The sequence below is a fragment of the Notamacropus eugenii genome, chromosome 7 (genome assembly GCF_028372415.1).
Source record: "Notamacropus eugenii isolate mMacEug1 chromosome 7, mMacEug1.pri_v2, whole genome shotgun sequence".
NCBI classification, from domain to species: Eukaryota; Metazoa; Chordata; class Mammalia; order Diprotodontia; family Macropodidae; genus Notamacropus; species Notamacropus eugenii.
In genome coordinates, this window is record NC_092878.1 from 140,317,910 (window position 1) to 140,337,941 (window position 20,032).

General features: G+C 38.1%; 1 protein-coding gene across 1 annotated transcript in view; it reads left to right on the forward strand.

Annotated features, from left to right (window-relative positions):
• The window catches only part of BANK1 (B cell scaffold protein with ankyrin repeats 1), a 393,466-nt gene that overhangs the window by 329,641 nt on the left and 43,793 nt on the right, over positions 1–20,032 (forward strand). Inside the window, exon 10 of the mRNA XM_072624985.1 lies at positions 1,363–1,665. Within this exon, the coding sequence (XP_072481086.1) occupies positions 1,363–1,665 (303 nt within the window). The remainder of the gene's footprint in view (positions 1–1,362; positions 1,666–20,032) is intronic.

A 20,032-nucleotide genomic window follows, 5' to 3' on the forward strand; every position in this document is an offset into this window, starting at 1 on the left:
AACCTGATCCTGCATAAGTACAATTTAAAAGCAACAGGATAGGCTAACATCATACCACATTGTTTTCTCAACTGGGGAGAGTTTTATCAGAATCATCTCAGGCTTCCATATCCATATGATCATTTAGTGATAAAAATTTGCGTACTGATCATTGTAAACATTTTATATACCAGCATCTTTATCTATTCACTTCCTTCTAAAATGCTTCTGTGATTTTTTTTTTAAAATATATTTATCTCATTTGATTCTCACATAATTTTGAAAGGAATAGATATTTTTATCCCCATTTTAGAGGGAAAGAAACAGAGGGTAGGAGGCTTGACCAAACCTTGGGGCAGATCCTCATCATTCCACACCCAGACTATTGTAAAAGCCTGCTAGCTGTCTCCCTGCCTCAGGTTTCTCCCCATTCTCATCCATCCTTCAATGAGATCTTTGCAACCACAGTGAACTTCCTGAAATGCATACAGGTCTTACTATGGATCATGTGACCCATCCACCCACTTTATAAACTCCCATGTCTCCCTTTTACCTGAGGGGGCAAATATACTCTGTTTGGCTTTGAAAGCCCTTTCTAACCCACTTTAGCATTCTTTACACTTTACTTCCCTCCACACACTCTACAATCAAGGAAAAAAAATGGTGACCTTGTTATTATTAGATATTATATTCCATCTCCCAACCCTCTCGCCCTTCACCTCAACTTTTTTGCTTCCTTGATTTCCTTCAAGACTTAACATTTAACTCCACTTTCTGGAAGAGTCCTTTCCTGTCTCTTATCTCAACATCTCCTGCTGGAGCCTTCCCTCTGAGATTGCCACCCATTTAGTCTGCATAGGTTTTGTAAATACATAATTGTTTGCATATTGTCTTATCTTGCTGAAATGGGAGCTCCTTGAAGATAGGGACCCTATGCTTGCCTTTCTTTGTATCCCCTCCCACTGCTGACATATTCTTGATGTTCAGCTGTTCCACTATATCCAACTCTTCATAATCCCAAGGACTAAAGTATAGGTATTGGAGTGCTTTCCCATTTCCTTCTCCAATGGATTAAGGCAAACAGAATCCATGGTCACATAACTAGTAAAATATCTGAGGTTGAATTTGAACTCGACCTTTCTGATAGCAGGCCCAGGACTTTATCCACTGAGATATCTAGCTGCCTCCTTGCACTTGCAAGTAATAAATGGCTAATACTTGGCACATAGTAAATGCCTAAATGCTTGTTGACTGACTGACTCTTTTATATTGTTCCATGTAGTGTTAAATTGTGGAATGCAATGCATGTAATGTGCATGAAATATGAATTAATAATATTGTATATAACATGAGACTAAATGCATCCTAAATATTTTATGGCAGGGAAAATACTAGAAGGACAAAATGAACGAAGCCAGGCCTGGTGTGAACTTGGAATTAAAAAAGAAATAGAAGGTGAGCTGAAAAGGGAGAAGGAAAAGAAAGAAGTTTATGAGGAAGAAGAAGAGGAAGACCCTTACAGCTCGGCAGAAATTGATGAGAATGAATATGACATCATCTTGGCCAATGGGAGCATAAAGAAAAAAATAGGCAGCAGATCTTTCATTATAAACAGACCTCCAGCCCCAGCCCCAAGACCAATAAGTGTTCCCATTAAAGAGGAGACCACACCTTTCATAGCTCAAGGTAAAGTGTGAGTGTGTAGGGTTCCTGCATGTGTGGGTGGGTATCTGAGTGCCCATAAACACTACTGGGGTGCTTAAAGGGATAAGTCCTGGGAAGACATGGCATAATGAGGGGGAAAAAATGGTGATTTATGCTCCATTTATTTCTCTTCAGAAACACAATGGAGAAGAAAAACAAGGTTAACTGATTAGACTCTAATGCTAGTTCTTCATTCAGAAGAGATTGTTTTTAATAAATCAACCATGGAATATAATTCCACAGAAGATAGCAGAGAATTAAGTTCTGATCTACTTATGCAATGCAAGTAGAATAAATTAAACTACTTTATTGTCCACAAGTTCAGCCAAAATAGAGCTAAGGGACTTAAGGGCATTTTTTTTTCTTTCTATTTTCTCCCAGAAGTTTTATAAATGTAATTATTGTTCTTAGTTCCATTAGTTTAGGTCATTTTAAAATCTTAAGCAATTTGAAGCAAATCAGGCTAATCTCATTTTGGTAATATTTTCTCCCCAGCAACAAAGGAGTGTGTGTGTGTGTGTGTGTGTGTGTGTGTGTGTGTGTGCTGGGGGGGAGTGGGTAGAGTGTGCAAAAAACACCTGTCTTTTTTTTCCTGACTCAGACTGTCTGCTCATCTTTAGATCTTCATCTTCTTTCATTTACTCCTATTAGTTGACAACAAAGCTAGAAATTCCCATAGCTTTTGACAGTCTGGCTCCCCAATGAGATGACATCACCTGAAACTGTGAGATATTTTTTTTCTTGTTGATGCCACTTTCTAGTGGGTTTAATTTGGTACTTTCCAGCAGTTTGTTTTGTAATAGTTGGCAAATTTCAAACTGATTCATTTAGTCATTCAAGAAATATTTATTGAATGCTTACTCTGTACAAGGCACTCAGCCAAATGGGGGAAATGAAGCTGAATAAGACATGGTCCCTGCTCTGAAGTAGCTATAATCTTGTGGAGGAAGGAAAATGAATGCACAAATAACTCTAATACAAGGTAGAGTGTGATAAATGAGATACAAAGTAAGAGCTGTAGGAATTTGCAGGAGGCAAAATGACTATACTAGTGATCAAGTAAGAATTTTTTGAGGCATAAACAAGTAAAAAAGGCATTTATTAAGTAGTTACTATGTGACAGGCAGTCTGCTAAGTGTTGAGACATAAATAGAAGAAAGCAAGAAAGCCCTTGCTCTCAAGGAACTTACATTCCAATAGGGGAAGTAGATAAATGGAGAAGAAAGAAAGAAAGAAAAGAAAAGAAAGAAAGAAAGAAAAGAAGAAAGAAAGAAAGAAAGAAAGAAAGAAAGAAAGAAAGAGAAAGAAAGAAAAGAATGAAGAAAGAAGAAAAGAAAGAAAGAAGGAAGAAGGAAGGAAGGAAGGAAGGAAGGAAGGAAGGAAGGAAGGAAGGAAGGAAGGAAGGAAGGAAGGAGAGAGAAAGAAAGAAAGAAAGAAAGAAGGAAGGAAGGACGGAAGGAGAGGAAGGAAGGAAGGAAGGAGAAGGAAGGAAGGAAGGAAGGAAGGAAGGAAGGAAGGAAGAAAAAGAAAGAAAGAAGGAAGGAAAGAAAGATAGAAAGAATGGATAAATGAACAGAGAGTAAATAGATAGATGGATGAATGGATAGATAAGTAGTAAATAGAGATATATAGGAAGTAGATAGATAATAGAGATAGATGATAGATATAGGAGAGAGACAGAAAGAGAGAGAGAGAAGGAAAGAGGAGAGAGAGAGTGAGGGAAGGAGAGGGAGAAAAAGAAGTAAGAGAACTATGATGGAGAGAAAGCACAGAGAAGTCAGAGGACATGGAAATGTTTGGAGGTAAAAAGAAATCCTTTCCAGGAATACTAATATTAATTTGGTTACTCTTCTCAGAGTCAGATTTATGGAATAGGGAGTGGGGAAGATTCAGTGGCATTAAAATAACCAGGGAATTGAGTGGTGAGTCTGAATCTAGGCAAGAAAATGTGGGTACTCAAAAATCCAGAGTCCCAGGAGTGGGAGCTTGAGTTCCAAGTCAAAGATGTAGCTAAGGCAGCATAAAGATTAAGCAGATGGTATTAGAGTTGAAGAATGAGTAGAATTTTGATAGACAGAAATGATGTGCATGAATAGGACAGGATTTTAGGCAGTGGAGTATAAGCAAAAGCATGATGGAGAAAAAATGAATCTGTTTTCTAATAGTGTAAATAGTGAAGTCTTGGCTATTGAAAAGCCTGGCTATGTTAGTTGGTGCCCAAGCCAAACAAAGGAATTTGGACTGTTATAATGCTGTAGTATTCCTGATCTAGAGTTCAGAAACCTGAGTAAAAAATTTTGAGTCCAATGAATATTCATTATTTATGTCAGAATGGGCATTTAATTTTGCTGAACTTAAGGGTAAGAATGATATAGAATTTTTGTGAGGAAAATACTCTATATGCCTAAAATCACTAGAGAAATATGAATTATTATTTTCTTTCTTGAACTAGACATGATTTCATTGGAATAAGAGAATTTCCTATGAGGAAACTTCCTCTACCGATTAGGATCAGCACCTGCTCTGCAACTGATTATCATTGAGAGTTGAGAGTTAAGTGACTTGATCAGGGTCCCACAACCAGTATGTGTTCCCATACTTGAACCCAGGTCTTCCTGACCTTATCCATTACGGCACACTGCCTATTATTATTTTTAGCATCACCCTTGGATTTGTCCTTTGTTCTTGAAGAGGACCATCACACCAGGGAAATGATGAAATGACTTGTAGTTGACTTTGTTTGAGTAAGGCAGGATTGTGCAAGGTCACCAGCATCATTTTCTTCTCCTGAGCCATTTCAGCATCATGCTAGAAATTTTTGAAAGAGTATATTTCTCACTGTATTCTATATGGGTGTTTCTTAAGTGCCAATATGTGAATTGTTCTACAACAAATCCTAGTCCATCTGCAAAGTCAAAGACCTTTTATTCCTAAAAAAAATGAACCTTAAGACTTTACTCTTGACTTATCAAATGTATTACACCTAAACTCACTGAGGTCTATGTGAATAAACCTAAATCTCAATTAGTTTATTGAGTGGCAGATAGCCACAACCACACACCTAGGGAGGATTCACTTCTCATTTCCACAACTGCATTGGTTCTCAAGTCTATTTACAATCAGGCACCAACTGACAAGCATAGGGGGTATCCAAATATACAATAGCTATTAAAAGAGATTAATTTTTCATATGCACCAGAGAAAGGTTCACCAAGACCACAGTGTGCTTTTAGAAATGCTTTGTCAAAAGAAAAAAGGAAACCAGAAAAATAGTCTTGATATTTGAAGAAAAAATATTTGGAGTTAGAAAATAAACCAATTATTTTGCTATAAAAATCTTGCAAAATGAAATGCCAAAGAAGTGCTTTTTAACTTTTTTAAATGGCTTATCAGCTGAAAAATCACTGATTAAAGCTTGGTATTTAATTACTTTTCAAAACACTATCATTAAGAAACGATTTTCACAATAATAAAATCAAAGCAAAGAAATCACTAGGAGATGGTTCCATGGAAATACTGGACTTGGAAAGTCAGGAAGACCTGAGCTTAGATTTTGATTTTCTTATTGTTTTCCTGTCATAACCATCAAGAAATCAGTTACTTCAAACCATCATGACATGATGAAGCAGAATTTGAGCAACTGGTGAATAGTTCATAGTTCCTTCATTTGAGCAGGTATTGGTAGAAAATCCAAACGGTTCATAGGACTGCAGTTTCAAGTTTCATTTGAGGTTGAGAAAAGCAGCCCTATGTATTGTGATTCCCATGTTCAAACAAAAATTGTCCTGGATTCTAAATATAGAAGCAGAATTATTTTTTTCAAAGTTTTTTTTTTCCGTGGCATTTAGAATTTTCAAAAGGATCATGCTTTGTTAAAGCTCTGGGAAACTTTTTGAATTTGTATTCAGTTAATTCCAGCAGATTTACCCATCCCTTCATAGGATGCTCTTAGAGATTTTAGAGATTTTAAATCCATAGCTTGATCTCCCAGTCATTTTGTGGTTTGGGATAATGTTGGTCATTAAGCACAATGCTACAATTTTAATGGAGTTTGGTAACTAGAAGTTAGAAAGCAAATAAAAATGAACATAACCCCAAGCTTGTGTGTCCATATTTTTCTGTAATTTAAAGGCTAAGGTTAAACCTTCTAGAATACCAAGAACATTTAGTGATCTATACAAGAGAAAGGTTATTAACTCACAATAAAATAAATTTAAGGTCTTACAAGGGATGCATTGACATACTCATACCAATATCCTGTATAAAGAATTTCTTCCTTTACTCCAAGGCCCAGTTTCCATACTGCTTTATCTCAAAAGCCTTCCCTAATTACCCCTTTAGAAAACTGTCTCTAACCACCCCAGTTTTATTACACTCAGGTGTGGCACCTACTTTATTTGATTGCGAGTTCCCTGAGGGCCTGGAATGTATATGTCACAGAACTGGCAGAGTACTTAATTCAGTCTATAAGACCAAGCTCATCTTGCTAGATTATAGCAAAGCCAGGGGTTGGAACATAGATCTTCTGACTACTAGATCAGTCTTCTTCCTACTGCACGATCGTGCTGATATGGGAATCACTGGCACCAATGGCCCTAGAAGTCTGTTCACATTTGCATAATTTCTATTATTTGGAAATGCAAATACTAAGTACTTTGAGAACTTCCAGCAAAAATTGAAGAGTTCATTATATTATAGTCAGCATTATTTTTATGGGGTGGAGGGAGGGAGGAATATTTGAGACCACCTACTGTTAAGATCTAGCCATTTTTTTAGCTAACTTCACCTATAGATATTCATGCTTTCAGTCACCTATCCCATAGCCTATATCCTTCTGTTACAATAGAAAAGTCAGAAAAAGAGAGAGGAGGGGAAAAGAACAGAGAGAGAGAGAAAGAGAGAGTGAGAAAGAGAGAGAGAGGGAGAAAGAGAGAGAGAGGGAGAGAGAGAGAGAGAGAGAGGGAGGGAGGGAGGGAGGGAGAGGGGAAGAAAGAAGGGGAACAGAAGAAGGAAAGATGGAGAGGAAGGAGGGAGAAGAGAGTGGGAGAGAGAACACTGAGGAATTTTTTAAAGAGTTAAAAGGGAAAGAATAAACAGTCCAATCTGGGCCTTGTTAAATTTAACATGCACTTTAAAAAAATCTTCACATAACAAAGGTTCACAGTTTCTAACAGAATCGCGTCTTTTGTTCCTTGTTTATTGAATTGTTTGTGTGTTGATGGTTTTTTTAGATCATAATAAAAAAAGAAAAAAGTTTAAAGAGTATACATCCTTAATAATGACTGACATTTATAGAATACTTTAAGTTTTACGAAGAACTTTCCTCACAACAACACTGACAGGTAGTTTGTGTAAGTATCGTTATCATCTTCACTTTACAGAAGAGAAAATTAAGGCCTACCGTAGTTAAGTGACTTAGCCAAGTCAACACTGCTTTCAGGAGTCTAAGGTATAATTTGACTTGACTGGTCTTTCTATAATATATTGCTACCTACCTCTCACCTTGAATCATTGATCAATAAAATACCTGTACGGATTTATAGAGTACTTTGTTTCATTTGTTCCTACAGTGTATCCAATAAGTGAACAGTGAGTATCACTAGCTTATTGATTCCCATCTCAAAATATGAAAATTCAAGCAGAGAATTTTAGAGATGGAAGGGGTCTCATTGACCAAATAATAGAGAAACCAGTTAGTGAGACAGTCCATTTGTTTTCTTTTGGACAGCTGTTAGATTCCCATTTCTCCCTTAATCTCAGACTTAAAATTTACTTCTTTATGACTTCCATATCTCTGGGACCAAACAGAATAATTCAGTCTAATCTCTTTTCCAAGTGATAGCTCTTTAAATGCTTAAAGTACTTTAATACTTTTTAATACATTTTAATAATTTTTAATATAGGCCCTTCCCCTAAATCTTCTCTTCTAAGGCTAAACCACACCAGCTCCTTTCTGTGATCCTATCAATGGAACTGAGAAGTAAGCTATTCTAATTATTTGATCATCCATCTCTTTGTTAACCCATTTGGGGTTTTCTTGGTAAATATATGGAGGGATTTGCTATTTCCTTTTCTAGATCACTTTACAGATGAGAAAACAGAGGCAAAAAAGGTTAAGTGACTTGTCCAGGATGCCACAGGTAGGAAGTATCTGAGGTCAAATTTGAACTCAATGTTCTTGACTCCAGACCCAGTGCTCTATTGATTGTGCCACCAACTTCCCAAGAAGTAAGCTCTCTGCCTCAGCTCAAAAATCAATAGTGGTAGCTAAACTAAATCCCTGGATTCTCTAGAATCCAATTCTGTTGCCCCCTTTTTCCTCCAGTAAGCTACATTACTTTCCAAAAAGGCTGTTTTCACTCATCTAATTTTCATTATAATATTGTTGGGCATGCTGTTCTCATAACGTTATATACTTTTTCCTCATCAACCATTCTTTCTTACCACTTAATAGCCTTTTCCTTTCAGAGGGTAGGCATTTTATAGCACATCTCTCTAATTTCTCTCCAATGCTCTGGCAGCTCTGTGAAATAGATTTACCACAGTTTCCCAGAAAACCACCCATTCAATTAAAAGACGTGAATCAGCACAGGTCTTGTTGGGACACAATAAAAAGTCATAAAGCTACACAGACCTCTCTAGGGTTTACCTACTTTGAGATAGAGAGACAAAGGGGAATAATAAAAGGATAAGAATTTCTTTCATTGGGTCCTCCCTTATTGGAGCTCCTCAGGCAGAGATTGGATTAAAAACATGTTGGATACTTTGTGGAGGGAATTATTTTTCAGCTAATGGTTGGACTATATGGCCATTGGGTATACACTGATTCCCCTGTATCTCACACGTGTCCACAGAATTAATGCAGACTTCCAAGAAAGCAGCTCAGGAAGATACAGAATCAAAAGATAAGGCAGAAATGAGAGCCCAGAGATCAGATAACTCTATGCTCAATCATTTCCTAGCTCTTCTGCACTCTCCCGGGGAAGACTTAAAATAGTTTAAATATGGGTAGAAAGAGATTTGTTTTGGTAGCTACTGCTTTTTCACACTTTGAAGACAGAATGAGATATGAAAAAATGAAAAAGAGCAGAAATGAAGAAAGTAATTCCTGAAGGTAAAAGTTGGATTGAAAATTGAAAAAGAACAACCAAGTGAAGAGCAGGGGTTTTTCATCACTGTTTTTTTTTTGTTGTTGTTGTTATTTTTTTGCATCATTGACTCCTTTGTCAGTCTGAAGAAAGCTGCCTTATTAGATTAATCTTTTTAAAGGCATCAAATGAAATACATAAGATTAGAAAGGAAACCAGTTATGCTGAAATACAGTTATTGAAATAATAAAAAAAAAAGTCTCTAGATTCCTGATTGAAAACTCCTGGTATATGGTTTAAGGATTTGTTGAGTGAGACATTGGGGTTAGCCAGGATGTTAGACATTTCTACCTTGCTTTCAATGCCCTAAGACCTAGACCATTCTACGATCTCCATTACTGAGTTTGAGAAGAAGCTAAATAGATATAGCCTAGACTCTCACTGCTGTAATAGTCAATATCTTCCAAATATTAAGCTAAATATAACTTCAATTGACTCAGAGAGTATGGGAAAGTAGCTAAAGGAAGACTGTTCTTCTCCCTCCCTATGACTTCCAGAAGGATTCATTGTTAAAGCAAAAGAAAGAACTAAACTCATGCTGTTTCACAGAAAGGCAAGGATTTTGAATTTTGTCCTTCTGTTATCTTTATGTAAATTTAATCTTTTACTTTTCAGTAATATAAAGAATATTATGCTTTTCTTATGCAACAGCCTTTAATAAGCCTCAGTTTTCCAATGCTCCATCAAACTTTCTTTTCTTTCCATTCGTTCTCTTCCTTCCTCCCCCACCCCGGCCCACCCCTACCTTACTTAAATCTGATTCACTTGCAAGTCAAAACACCAACCTGCTGATGTCATCAGTCCTCTTCAAGAATGAAGGAGAAACATCCACAACAATACACCTACAGTATGCCTTCAAGAAAATGAACAGATGAACAAAACTTAGAACATTCTTCAGTAACAGATTCTTGATTCTGAAAACAAACTAAAGGTAAAGGATGGAAACTTGTACCTGATATGGATCAGAGTGGCTGTTAGCAAAATTGTATATTATGAATCACACACACACATACACACACACACACAGACACACACACACACACACACACACACACACAAAATCTAGATGTGGCTCTATCCAGCCATATCTTTCAATTTGTGAATTCTCATTTTCCTCATACACGGTTAAAAAGGACAAGGTCACTTCCTGAGAGTCTTTGTAGCCAGTTTAGAGCACAATATAACTTCCTATTTCATTTTCCATTGCTACTGAATTGCCTGAGGCATTTGGAGTACAAGAGACCTTTCTGAGAGCAGCTCAGCTATCAGAACCCTAAAATGTCAAGTACAACTCACTGACTCTCAAAAATATTCCACATGCAATTCGCTCATACTTAAAATTAACCAAGCAGAATGCAATCAAGCTACAAAAAAAAAAAAAAGAAAAAGAAGAAGAAGACCTTGTTGAGGACCTTCGGAAAATTCATTCATACCATACAAATGTGCCAGGAAGGAATATTCCCTGTGTTATTCAGGAAGTTGGTTAAGTGGAGAGAAGTTGAGTCATGGGTTCTAATGTCCTTGTCCAAATCACTCCGGTTCTGTGCCTATTCTCTCATGTCAATGGTTCCTATATGTATGTATGTATGTATGTATGTATATACACAGAAGATCAAATTCATCTTTCAGTTTCTAGAGCAAATGATTAAAATTCCCTTTAATTCTCTCCTTGCATAGATGAAACTACTGAAGGGGTTCTGAGTAGAAACATCTCTCCTCTTTTCTTTCTTCCTGTCTCCCTTTCTCATATAGATCATTCTCAAAACAGCTAGGATCATGGCACAGTTCTCACAATTCTGACCTCCTTCTATATCTTCTGGTCTTTACTACAGGGTGGACCCCTACCTCTTTCACAGAAACATTAAGAAATTAGTTAAACCTGGAAAATGTTTTGGAAAATGACTTTAAATGGATATTTCTATAGCAACGCAGCAAGGTACAGAATACAATTATTATTATTGCCATTTTATAGATGAAGAATCTGAAGGTGAAAGAGATTGTCTCTTCCATTGTCAGATGGCTAGAAAGTGGGACTCAATCTGAGATCACTTTCTACAAGTACGTAATGATCTTGCCCTATTTAATATGCCATTTAATTCTGTTTCATTTTCCAAGTGAGGCAGGAATAATTTGTCAAGCATTGGTAGAGACATTTGGTATTACATCATTGTGTTATGTCTCTTGTTTTATAATATAGCAAGCTCAGACAGTAAACAAGCTACTTAGCTTAGACAAAAAATGTCAGAAGCCTAGTTTGAACCCAGAGTCAATGTACCACAATGAAAGATTTCATAGATTTTAAGCTGGAAGAGACTTAGAGGTTATTCAGTCCAATCTTCTTATTTTTCAGTTAAGGAAACTGAGGCTCTTAGAAATTAAGTGACTAGCCCTAGATCACAAAATTATTGAAGTGACTAAGAATCAAAGGATCCTTCCTCTCTCACTACCTTTGTGATCACAGGCAAGTCACTTAACCTTTTGCAGGCTCAGTTTCCTCTTTTGTAAAGTGATGGCCATTGAGATCCCTTCCCTCTCAGTATCTGTATGACATTTTTGACTCCAAGTCCAGCACTTTGTCTCCTGCATCATAGTACATCTCACTTGAAGTTAAGATATTTTTATTATATAAAAAATCAAAGTAAATAAAATATTATTACTTTGTTATTTGATATTCATTGAATAACAAAGAGGAATCTTAGTTTTACTGAAATCTTAACAATTTAAGGGGTTTTTTTCCTAGTATTATCATACTATTTTTTTTTCCTAAAAGGCATGCACATAACCTTGAGTTCCTTACTAAATACATGTGTAGAAGAAGCCAAATTGATTCTGGTTTAAACCAGAATAAAGATTTTATTTTCATCAAGAAGCCTCAGCAAAGGAGGAAGCTGGGGAAAAGTCAGCTGTTTCATCACCTATGTTGCCTCTGAGCCTTTAGCTGATTTCAGATTCACAGTATTTCCCACTGTGACTTTACATGTGTTGTTGTTTGACTCAAGATTAGTTAGAATGGTTAAAAGAAAAGAGATAAAAGATCTCAACCCTCAACACACGCTAGGAAGGACATCTTTTTGACATTTTATTGGTCACACAGCAGCATGACATAGGAAATAGAAAACTAATCTCAAAGCCAGAGAGAGATGAGGTGGAAGTCCCCTGTCTGAAACACACTGGATATGAACGCAGCTTCATTTTCTTAGATCCTAAGCTCCTCAGTCATGCAGTACAACCACTCTGTAACCCAATTCTCAATGGAATTATTTCCTTTGGCATCTTCAGATTTCATTCTCGAAAGCTTTCTATCTCTTCTGGGATGAATCCCCCTGGAGAGTTTTAGCCCTTTGGATACTGGGAAGGGGGAGTGGTAAATTTTCCTGGAAAAACTCTAGAATTTTCTGTTATTAACAATGCGGTTAAATAAGTATCCAGAAAAGGAAGACTGCAAGTTGCAAAAAGATAACAATTTAATAATAGTAATGCTGATAGATAACAGTTATATAGTGTTTACTATGTGCCATATACTGTGATAAGTACTTTTTGATTATTATGTCATGTGATCCTCATGACAACCCTGAAAGACAGATACTATTATTATCCCCATTTTTACAGATAAGGAAACTAAGGCAAACAGAAGTTAAGTGACTTGCCCAGGGTCACACAGTTAATAAGTCTCTGATGTGAGATTTGCACTCAGGTCTTCCTGATTCCAGGCCCAATACTATATCCAGGAGTTCCCTATCCCTCTTGGATACACAGGTCTAAAACAACTAAAGCCACAATCCACCAACCTTCTCCTGTCTACATGCATGTATCCTTTTTTCCCTGGAGTTAGAGGCCATAGTTTTCACCATGTATGGATAATAATTATTAATGAATGTATTATTATCAAATAATTAAGCAACTCAGCAGTGGTTACCTTCCATTCTAATTCATAAATGCTTATTATGCACCTACTGTCTGGGAGGAAGAAAAGCAGTGTTGCATGGCGGATATAAGGCTAGCTTTGGTTTCAAGAAAACCTGTATTTTATCCCATAAGTTAAAAAAAAATAAACATAAAAAGAAGACCCATGTTTAAGACCTCCCTTTGACATATACTAGTTGCGTGACTCTGAGCAAGATCCTTCCCAAAAATATTCAAGGTACTTTGCTAGGTGCTGATTTTAGAGCACTACATGGAATAACTATGAATCTAGAAAGAATAGAAGGTGAGACATCAAAAATTCATAGAAGACAGAATCAAAGAAAGGAGCCATTGGAAAAGCTGTTGACTTTAAATGTCTCTCACACATGTCCAAAGCATCCAAATGAACTAGAATAGATATCTAAATACAAGAAGGCAAATTTGAACTCAGAGCAATCGCTGGTATTTGGTGGCATGAGACTCATGACTATAATATGACTGGATGAGTATACCTTATTCAAAAAGAATGAGGTTAGTGGCAAGTAGGTGGTTCAGTGACTGGAGCACCAGCCCTGGAGTCAGGAGGGCCTGAGTTCAAATCAGGCCTCATACACTTGACATACTTAACTAGCTGTGTGAACTTGGACAAGTCACTTAATCTAAGTTGCCTTTCCTTCCCCCCTCCATGATGAAAAAAAAGAAAGAGGTCAAGTAAAGACTGGGCTGGGAATGAGGGAAGGGGAAAGCGTATTTTATTTTACCCTTTATTTTAGTACTCTGTATTTTAGGAAAGTATACTCATGTGAGAAAATCCATGAACCTAAGAAAGAATAGCAGAAGAAATTTTGTTATCAGAGTATACTAGAGACTGCCTAGGCAGCAAGATGAATTTGCTGAGGTATCTGATCATAAGTCTAGCATGATATAATAGTAATGGGGGCCTTCAGTTGTGCAGACATCTCCTGGAGTTCTCTCTTTGCCGAAAAGTAGAACAGCTAAAGACTTTGCTACTTGCCTTAATGATAATTGCATCTTTCAAAAAGGGAGAGTATTTCCCCAAAGAGGGGAAATTTTATTCTGGAATAGTAAAGAATAGGATGCTCAAATGGAAATGATAGGAACTTTGCTGCAAAATTACCTCCTACAATTTGTGATAAAGTAGGACAATAAGGCTGGCAGAGTCTGAAGTGCAACCTAGATTTGGGAAGAGTAGATCTCAAAGGCTCGTAACATAACAACATAACCACTGCTGGACCCAGAGAGCCTTTAGGGGCCACCCTCCTCCATCTTTCAACAAAGCATGCCTCTCAGCTCTGGATTCACTCGGAAGAGGGGTCAAGTTCCTTTTTTTCCCAAAATAATTCTCTGACTCTTCCACATCCATCCTGAAGTCCAAGAGAAAGTCACTTAAAGCTTAGGTTTGGCCCATTTCTAAGGTATTCCCAACAGGGAGTGTCAAAAAGTGCCCATTGTAAGAAGAAGAACAATTAGATACTCATTTCCTTTCCAGGAAAGAAATGTTGAGAACTCAAAAGACTCCCAAGCACTTTTTGACAAAGACAAATACATAACAGTAAATTTATAGCTACTATTATACACTCCCATAAGACTGATATTTAGAACATCAAAGCATGACATTTTTGTAAGACTAATAAATCAGTTTTCCTCCTGCACCTCAGCTCTGCACTGAACAAACAAGTCCACATCTTCTGACAGTCTTGGGCTCCTTCCCGGAGCCATCTTCTCTAAGAAGCATTGCTACAGAGGTTTCTTACAAAGGAAGCTGTCAGAAACTGAGGAATCCAGGAACTCAGAAGCTCTTGAATTGACATGATTGCCTTCCAGGTCAAAAATATCCGTCTTGGGATCACTTCACTCTATGCTCAGGGGACTGACTAGAACACCAAGATGAATCTAACGAGGCAAAAAGTAATAGGGGAAAAATCTAAAGCCTTAAACTTGGTTTAAAAAAATACTTTATAAGTAGAAAATGAGGACAGGATGATTAAATAGCAGTTTGCCTAAAAAAGAGATTGGAGAAGGGGCAGTTGTTGTTCAGTTGTTTTTCAGTTGAATCCAACTCTTTGTGACCCCATTTGGGATTTTCTTGGCAAAGATTCTGTACTGGTTTTACCATTTTCCTTCTCTAGCTCATTTGACAGATGAGGAAACTGAGGCAAACAGGGTTAGGTGACCTGCCCAGGGTCACACAGCTCAGAGGTGTCTGAGGCCAGATTTGACTTCAGGAAGATGAGTCTTTCTGACTCCAGGTCTAGTACTCTATCAACTGTACCACCCAGCTGCCCCAGGAAAGGGACTGCAAATTAAAGCTGACTCAGCAATAATATACATGTGGTAGTCAGAGGGGAGGAAAGAGGGAGAGAAAGAGGAAGAGAGAGACAGAAAAAGAGAAGGAAGAGGGGGAGGTAGAGTTATATCTTCCAGGAATAAAAAATTATGATGAGTTTATTATATTGTCCTGGTACTTTAGTAGCTAGAGTTCTGTGTTCTTTTCTAGGTGGTCCAGGTTAGGAAGGACATTAATAAAATGGGGAGTGCTCAAAGGAAAGCAACCAAGGGTGGTAAAAATTCTTGAGGCTATGCCATATGACAATCAGATCAAGAAATTTAAGATGAGTAGCCTGAGAAAAGATTAGGGAGAGGGAGACACATAAAATCTGTCTTCAAGTACTTCAAGGGTGTTTATTATGAGAGGGAGACAGAGACAGAGGCAGATTATTAGACCTTTTATGTTTGACTCTAGAAGACAGATCCAGGAACGTTGGGTAAAAGTGGTAAAGGGACCAGTTTCAGCTTGATGGCAAGGAAAAAAGCAACATTCTAACAGAGTGGTTCACAGGTGGAATGTGTGGCCTCAGAAGGTAGTGGATTCCTCATCATTGAACACCTTTAAGCAGAGGCTGGATAACCACTTGTAAGATACATTAGAGTGGGCAATTCTTTTGCAGGTATGAATTTAAGTAGATCAGGAGTTGGCAGAAGATGTCCCAGGGGCCATTTTTGGTCCAGTGTTAAAACTATTCTTAGCTTGTGGTCTGTACAAAAAACAAGTGGCAGATCAGATTTAACCCAGGACTGTAGTTTGCTGACCTCTGGACTAGATAGTCATTAAGATTCCTTCTCATTCTGAAATTCTATGATTTTGTAACTCAGTCCTTGTCCTACGAGGAACTTGCAATTCCTTCTGTGATAAGACTTGTCAAAGCAGAACTACTTACGTTTTTTCATTGTTGTGGTGGTGGTTTGTCTTTCATTCTTGAAGTGGACCACAACACCAGGAATGAGATGCCAATGACTTGTATGTGAATTGGATCTGGGTGAGGAAGGGCTGTGCAAAGTCACCAACCTCACTCTTTCCCGAAGGGAGCATCTGGAGATGGTCTGTATCCAGAAAAAGAAAGAACAATCAGGAAATATTTACTAAGTACCTACTATGTGCCAGACACTGTACAAAAAAGAGACAAAAGGCAGGTCTTGCCCTCAAGAGACTTACAATGTAATGCAGGAAACAACACACAAACAAGCTATAGATAGGATCAATTGGAGATAAACAGCCAAGGGAAGACATTAGAATTAAGGTGGGATTTTCTGTTTGTTTTGTAGAAGATGGGATTTTAACCAAGACTTTGAAGGAAGCCAGGAGGAGTAGATGAGGAGGGAGAGAATTCCAGGCATAGAGGCAACCAGTGAAAATGATTAGTCAGCAGAGGAAGTCTAGTGAAGGATGGAAAAGTAGAAGGGAAACTTTGAGTAAAGGGATTTGAATGTCAATCAGAGGGTATTATATTTGATTCTGGATATAATAGTAAACCATTGGATTTTATTGAATGGGGTGTGTGATATGTTCAGACCTGAAATTTGGGATGATCTGAGATGGGAATAGATGTGTGGCAAAAAGAACGACCAGAAGGCAGTTACTATAGGTATGAGGTAATGCATTCTTGCTAATAGGTGGTACAGACTGCATATGGGAAATGAGAAAAAGAGTGAGGATTTGAGGATGATACTGAATTTTCATTCCTGGATGACTGGTGCCTTTGATGGTAACAGGAAAGTCAGGAAAATGGGGAGATTTGAAAAGAAAGAAAATGAGTTCTGTTTTAAACATGTTGCTTTAAGATATCTGTGAGATATTCATTTTGAACTCTAATAGTCATTTGGAGGTGCCAGACTGGACCTTAGAAGAGGGGTTAAGGGTCAGATAAGTAGATTTGAGAATCATTAGGATACAGATGATAAATGAATTCATGGAAGCTGATGAGATCACCAAGTGAAACAGTATATATAGAGAGAGAAGAGCAGAGAACAGGGAAGAGAATTGGGGGAACCACTGCTGTAACATGGATAAAGATCCAGCAAAGGAGATTCAGTGGTGGTCAAACAAGTGATGGGAGACCAAAGAGGGAGGTAATGTCATGAAAACATAGAGAAAAGGGAGTATCACTAAGAAGAAGGTGGTCAATACAGTCAAAGTTTTAAGATGGCAAGAAGGAGAAGGACTGAGAAAAGGTCATTAGATATGGAATTTAAGATATCATTTGGTAACTTTGGAAAGAGCAGTTTCAATTGAATGATGAGGTAGGAAGCCAGGCTGTAGAGAGTTAAGAAGAGAGTGAGAGGAAAGGAGGTGGAGGTTTTGATTGTAGACAGCCATCTCACGGAGTTTAGCCACAAAAAGGGAGGAAGCATATGAGACCATAGCTAGCAGGGATGGTTGGATGGATCAGGTAAGGGTTTCTGAGAAGGTGAGAGGGAGAGAGATGGGAATGCTTGTTAGTAATAGGAAAGCAGTCAGTGGGCAGAAAAAGGCTGAAGATCAGTGAGAGACTAGTGATGATAGATGGTGGAGATGATGAGATGAAATAGGAATACTGATGCATGGAAAGGGTATGGAGAAGGATCATTTCTTCATGGGAAACAGGATTCAAGGAACATATAGTGGCAGAAGGCATCTGAATGACATGAGATGAGGAGAGGAGAAGAAGGAACTCAGGGAATGGCACTGGTTTTTTCGGTGAAATATGAGGCAAGGTTCTCAACAAAAGGGTTAAGGGGGGTAGAGTCATAAGTGGATGGAAGAGGGATGAAAAGGTTTGGCAAATCTGCTGTGGTGAGTGGGATAGTGAGGCACTTAGGGAGACACAAAAATCATTGCCTTGCCACGTGAAGGCCCAGTTGAAATTGTTTCACATAAACTTATAGTGGATGCATTTGGTAGGTTTTTGTGATTTTCTCTACCTTCAGGAGAAGGCAGTTAGTAATCCAAAACTGAGACTTGCCAGAGCAAGATTGGCAATAGTGTAAGGGGACAAGGGACTTGAGAGAGAGAAAGGTAGCCCATTTACTTATCTGGTGCACCAGATCTTGTCTTTCTCATTTACTTTTGAGAACCCACAAAACTCAATGGCCTTTTCACTTCGCTTCTACTTTTTTCTAAAGTTAGAATATCGCTAGAATAAGATCTTTCCTAACATGTTTTCTTTCTTTAATGCAGAGAGAGAAGGATGGCTATGAGGAAAGGATGAGAAGGGAATGAGGAACTGTGGGAGGTGATAAGCACCTCATACAGTGCTCACGGAGGGAGCTAGGGTGTTCAATAAATATTATTGACTGCCTATTAACAAGAAAGAAAAGAGACTGCAGGGCGATGGTGTAGGAGGAGGGAGGCGGTTTTGCTAATAAGCCTCATGGCAGGGGCTCTATAGAATAGCTATTTAAATGTCGCACAGCCCCAGCCTCTACAGCCCCCTCAGAAATTCCCTGAGGTCACCAATTCGAGCATCCTCAAATGAAACTTATTTTGAAAGAAGGATAAAAATCAATCACCAAATACAAACAATTTTCATTCCACTCAGGTAACAATTACATGCCTGAAAAGGGAGAGCAATAACCTACAGGAAAGGCTTTATATCCCAGGATCATATTTTAGGAAGGATGTCTCCTCAAGTTCAATCCTAACAGGACCAGAGTCTCAATGCCACTGCAGGAAGCTACCAGAAGGACTCACCTTTGCTATCTTTAGGACCACCTGCTTTCTGGTTTCTTACAGCAGCACACCCCATAAACCCTTGCTCAGTTGTCAGTATGATGTGCATAGCCTGACCAATCACCCAATCAAGCAACATTTCTAAAGTGCCTATGTATCAGGCATGCTGTGTGTGTGTGTGTGTGTGTGTGTGTGCGTGTGTGTGTGTGTGTGTGATTCGGACTATTCACTAGAAGCTCAAATACTAAAACTGAAGCTTAAATACTTTGGCCACATAATGAAAAGACAGGACGAATTTTAAAAGACCCTCATGCTGGAAAAGCTTTAAAACAAAACGAAGAGGAAATGGCAAAAGATGAGATGGTAGATAGTGTCATGGAAATAATGAACATGAACTTGGATTAGACTCAAGAGACAGTAGAGGGTAGAAAGGTCTGGCATTCCATGGTTCATGGGGTCACCAAGAATCAGACATGACTGAACAACATCACACAAGGCAATTTCAGGAGGATAGACACTAACAGCTGGGCAGATCAGGAAAGGCACCATAGAAAAGATGAGCGTGTAAGCTGCACCTTGAAGGAAATTAGGCAGTTTAAGGTGGTGAAGGAGATAAGGAATTATATGCTAGGAGTGAAAAGCAGCTACTGCAAAGAGTAAAAACCAGAAATGAAGTACCACTTATGTATTGTGTAGAATAATAAGAATTATGTATTAAGTATTATGCAAAATAATCAGAATAGTTTGACTAGCTTCTCATATGTATGAAGGAGACTTACGAGTCATAAATCTGAAGAGTTATCCTAGGATCATATGATCAGAGATTTAGAGCTGGAAGGAAACAAATCCACTCCACTCACTCCCTTATTTTACAGATGAAGAAACTGAGGCATGAGGAGGGTAAATGACTTCTCCATGGTCATACAGCTAGTAAATCTGTAATTGCTATTAAGCTCATAATTTAATTTCTGGTTTTACTGACTGCAAGTTGTCAAGTGCTCTATCCATTAAACAAGGCAGCTTTTTTCTCTCCTAAACAAGGGGAGAGGAAGGGGTGGGGGGCAGTTATATTTCATCAAAGAGGTAACAGAGAGTCTAAGAACTTTAATGGTGCTGGGGAGAAAGACATGGTTCGACCTGTGCCTTAGAAAATCTCTTTAGCAACTAAGTAAATAGGGGATAGCAGGGAGAGACTTGAGGCAAAGAGATTAATTAGGAGTCTATGGCATTAGTCTAAGGAAAAGGTTATGAGGGACAGGTACTGATTAATGGCTGTGTAACCAGTAGTAAA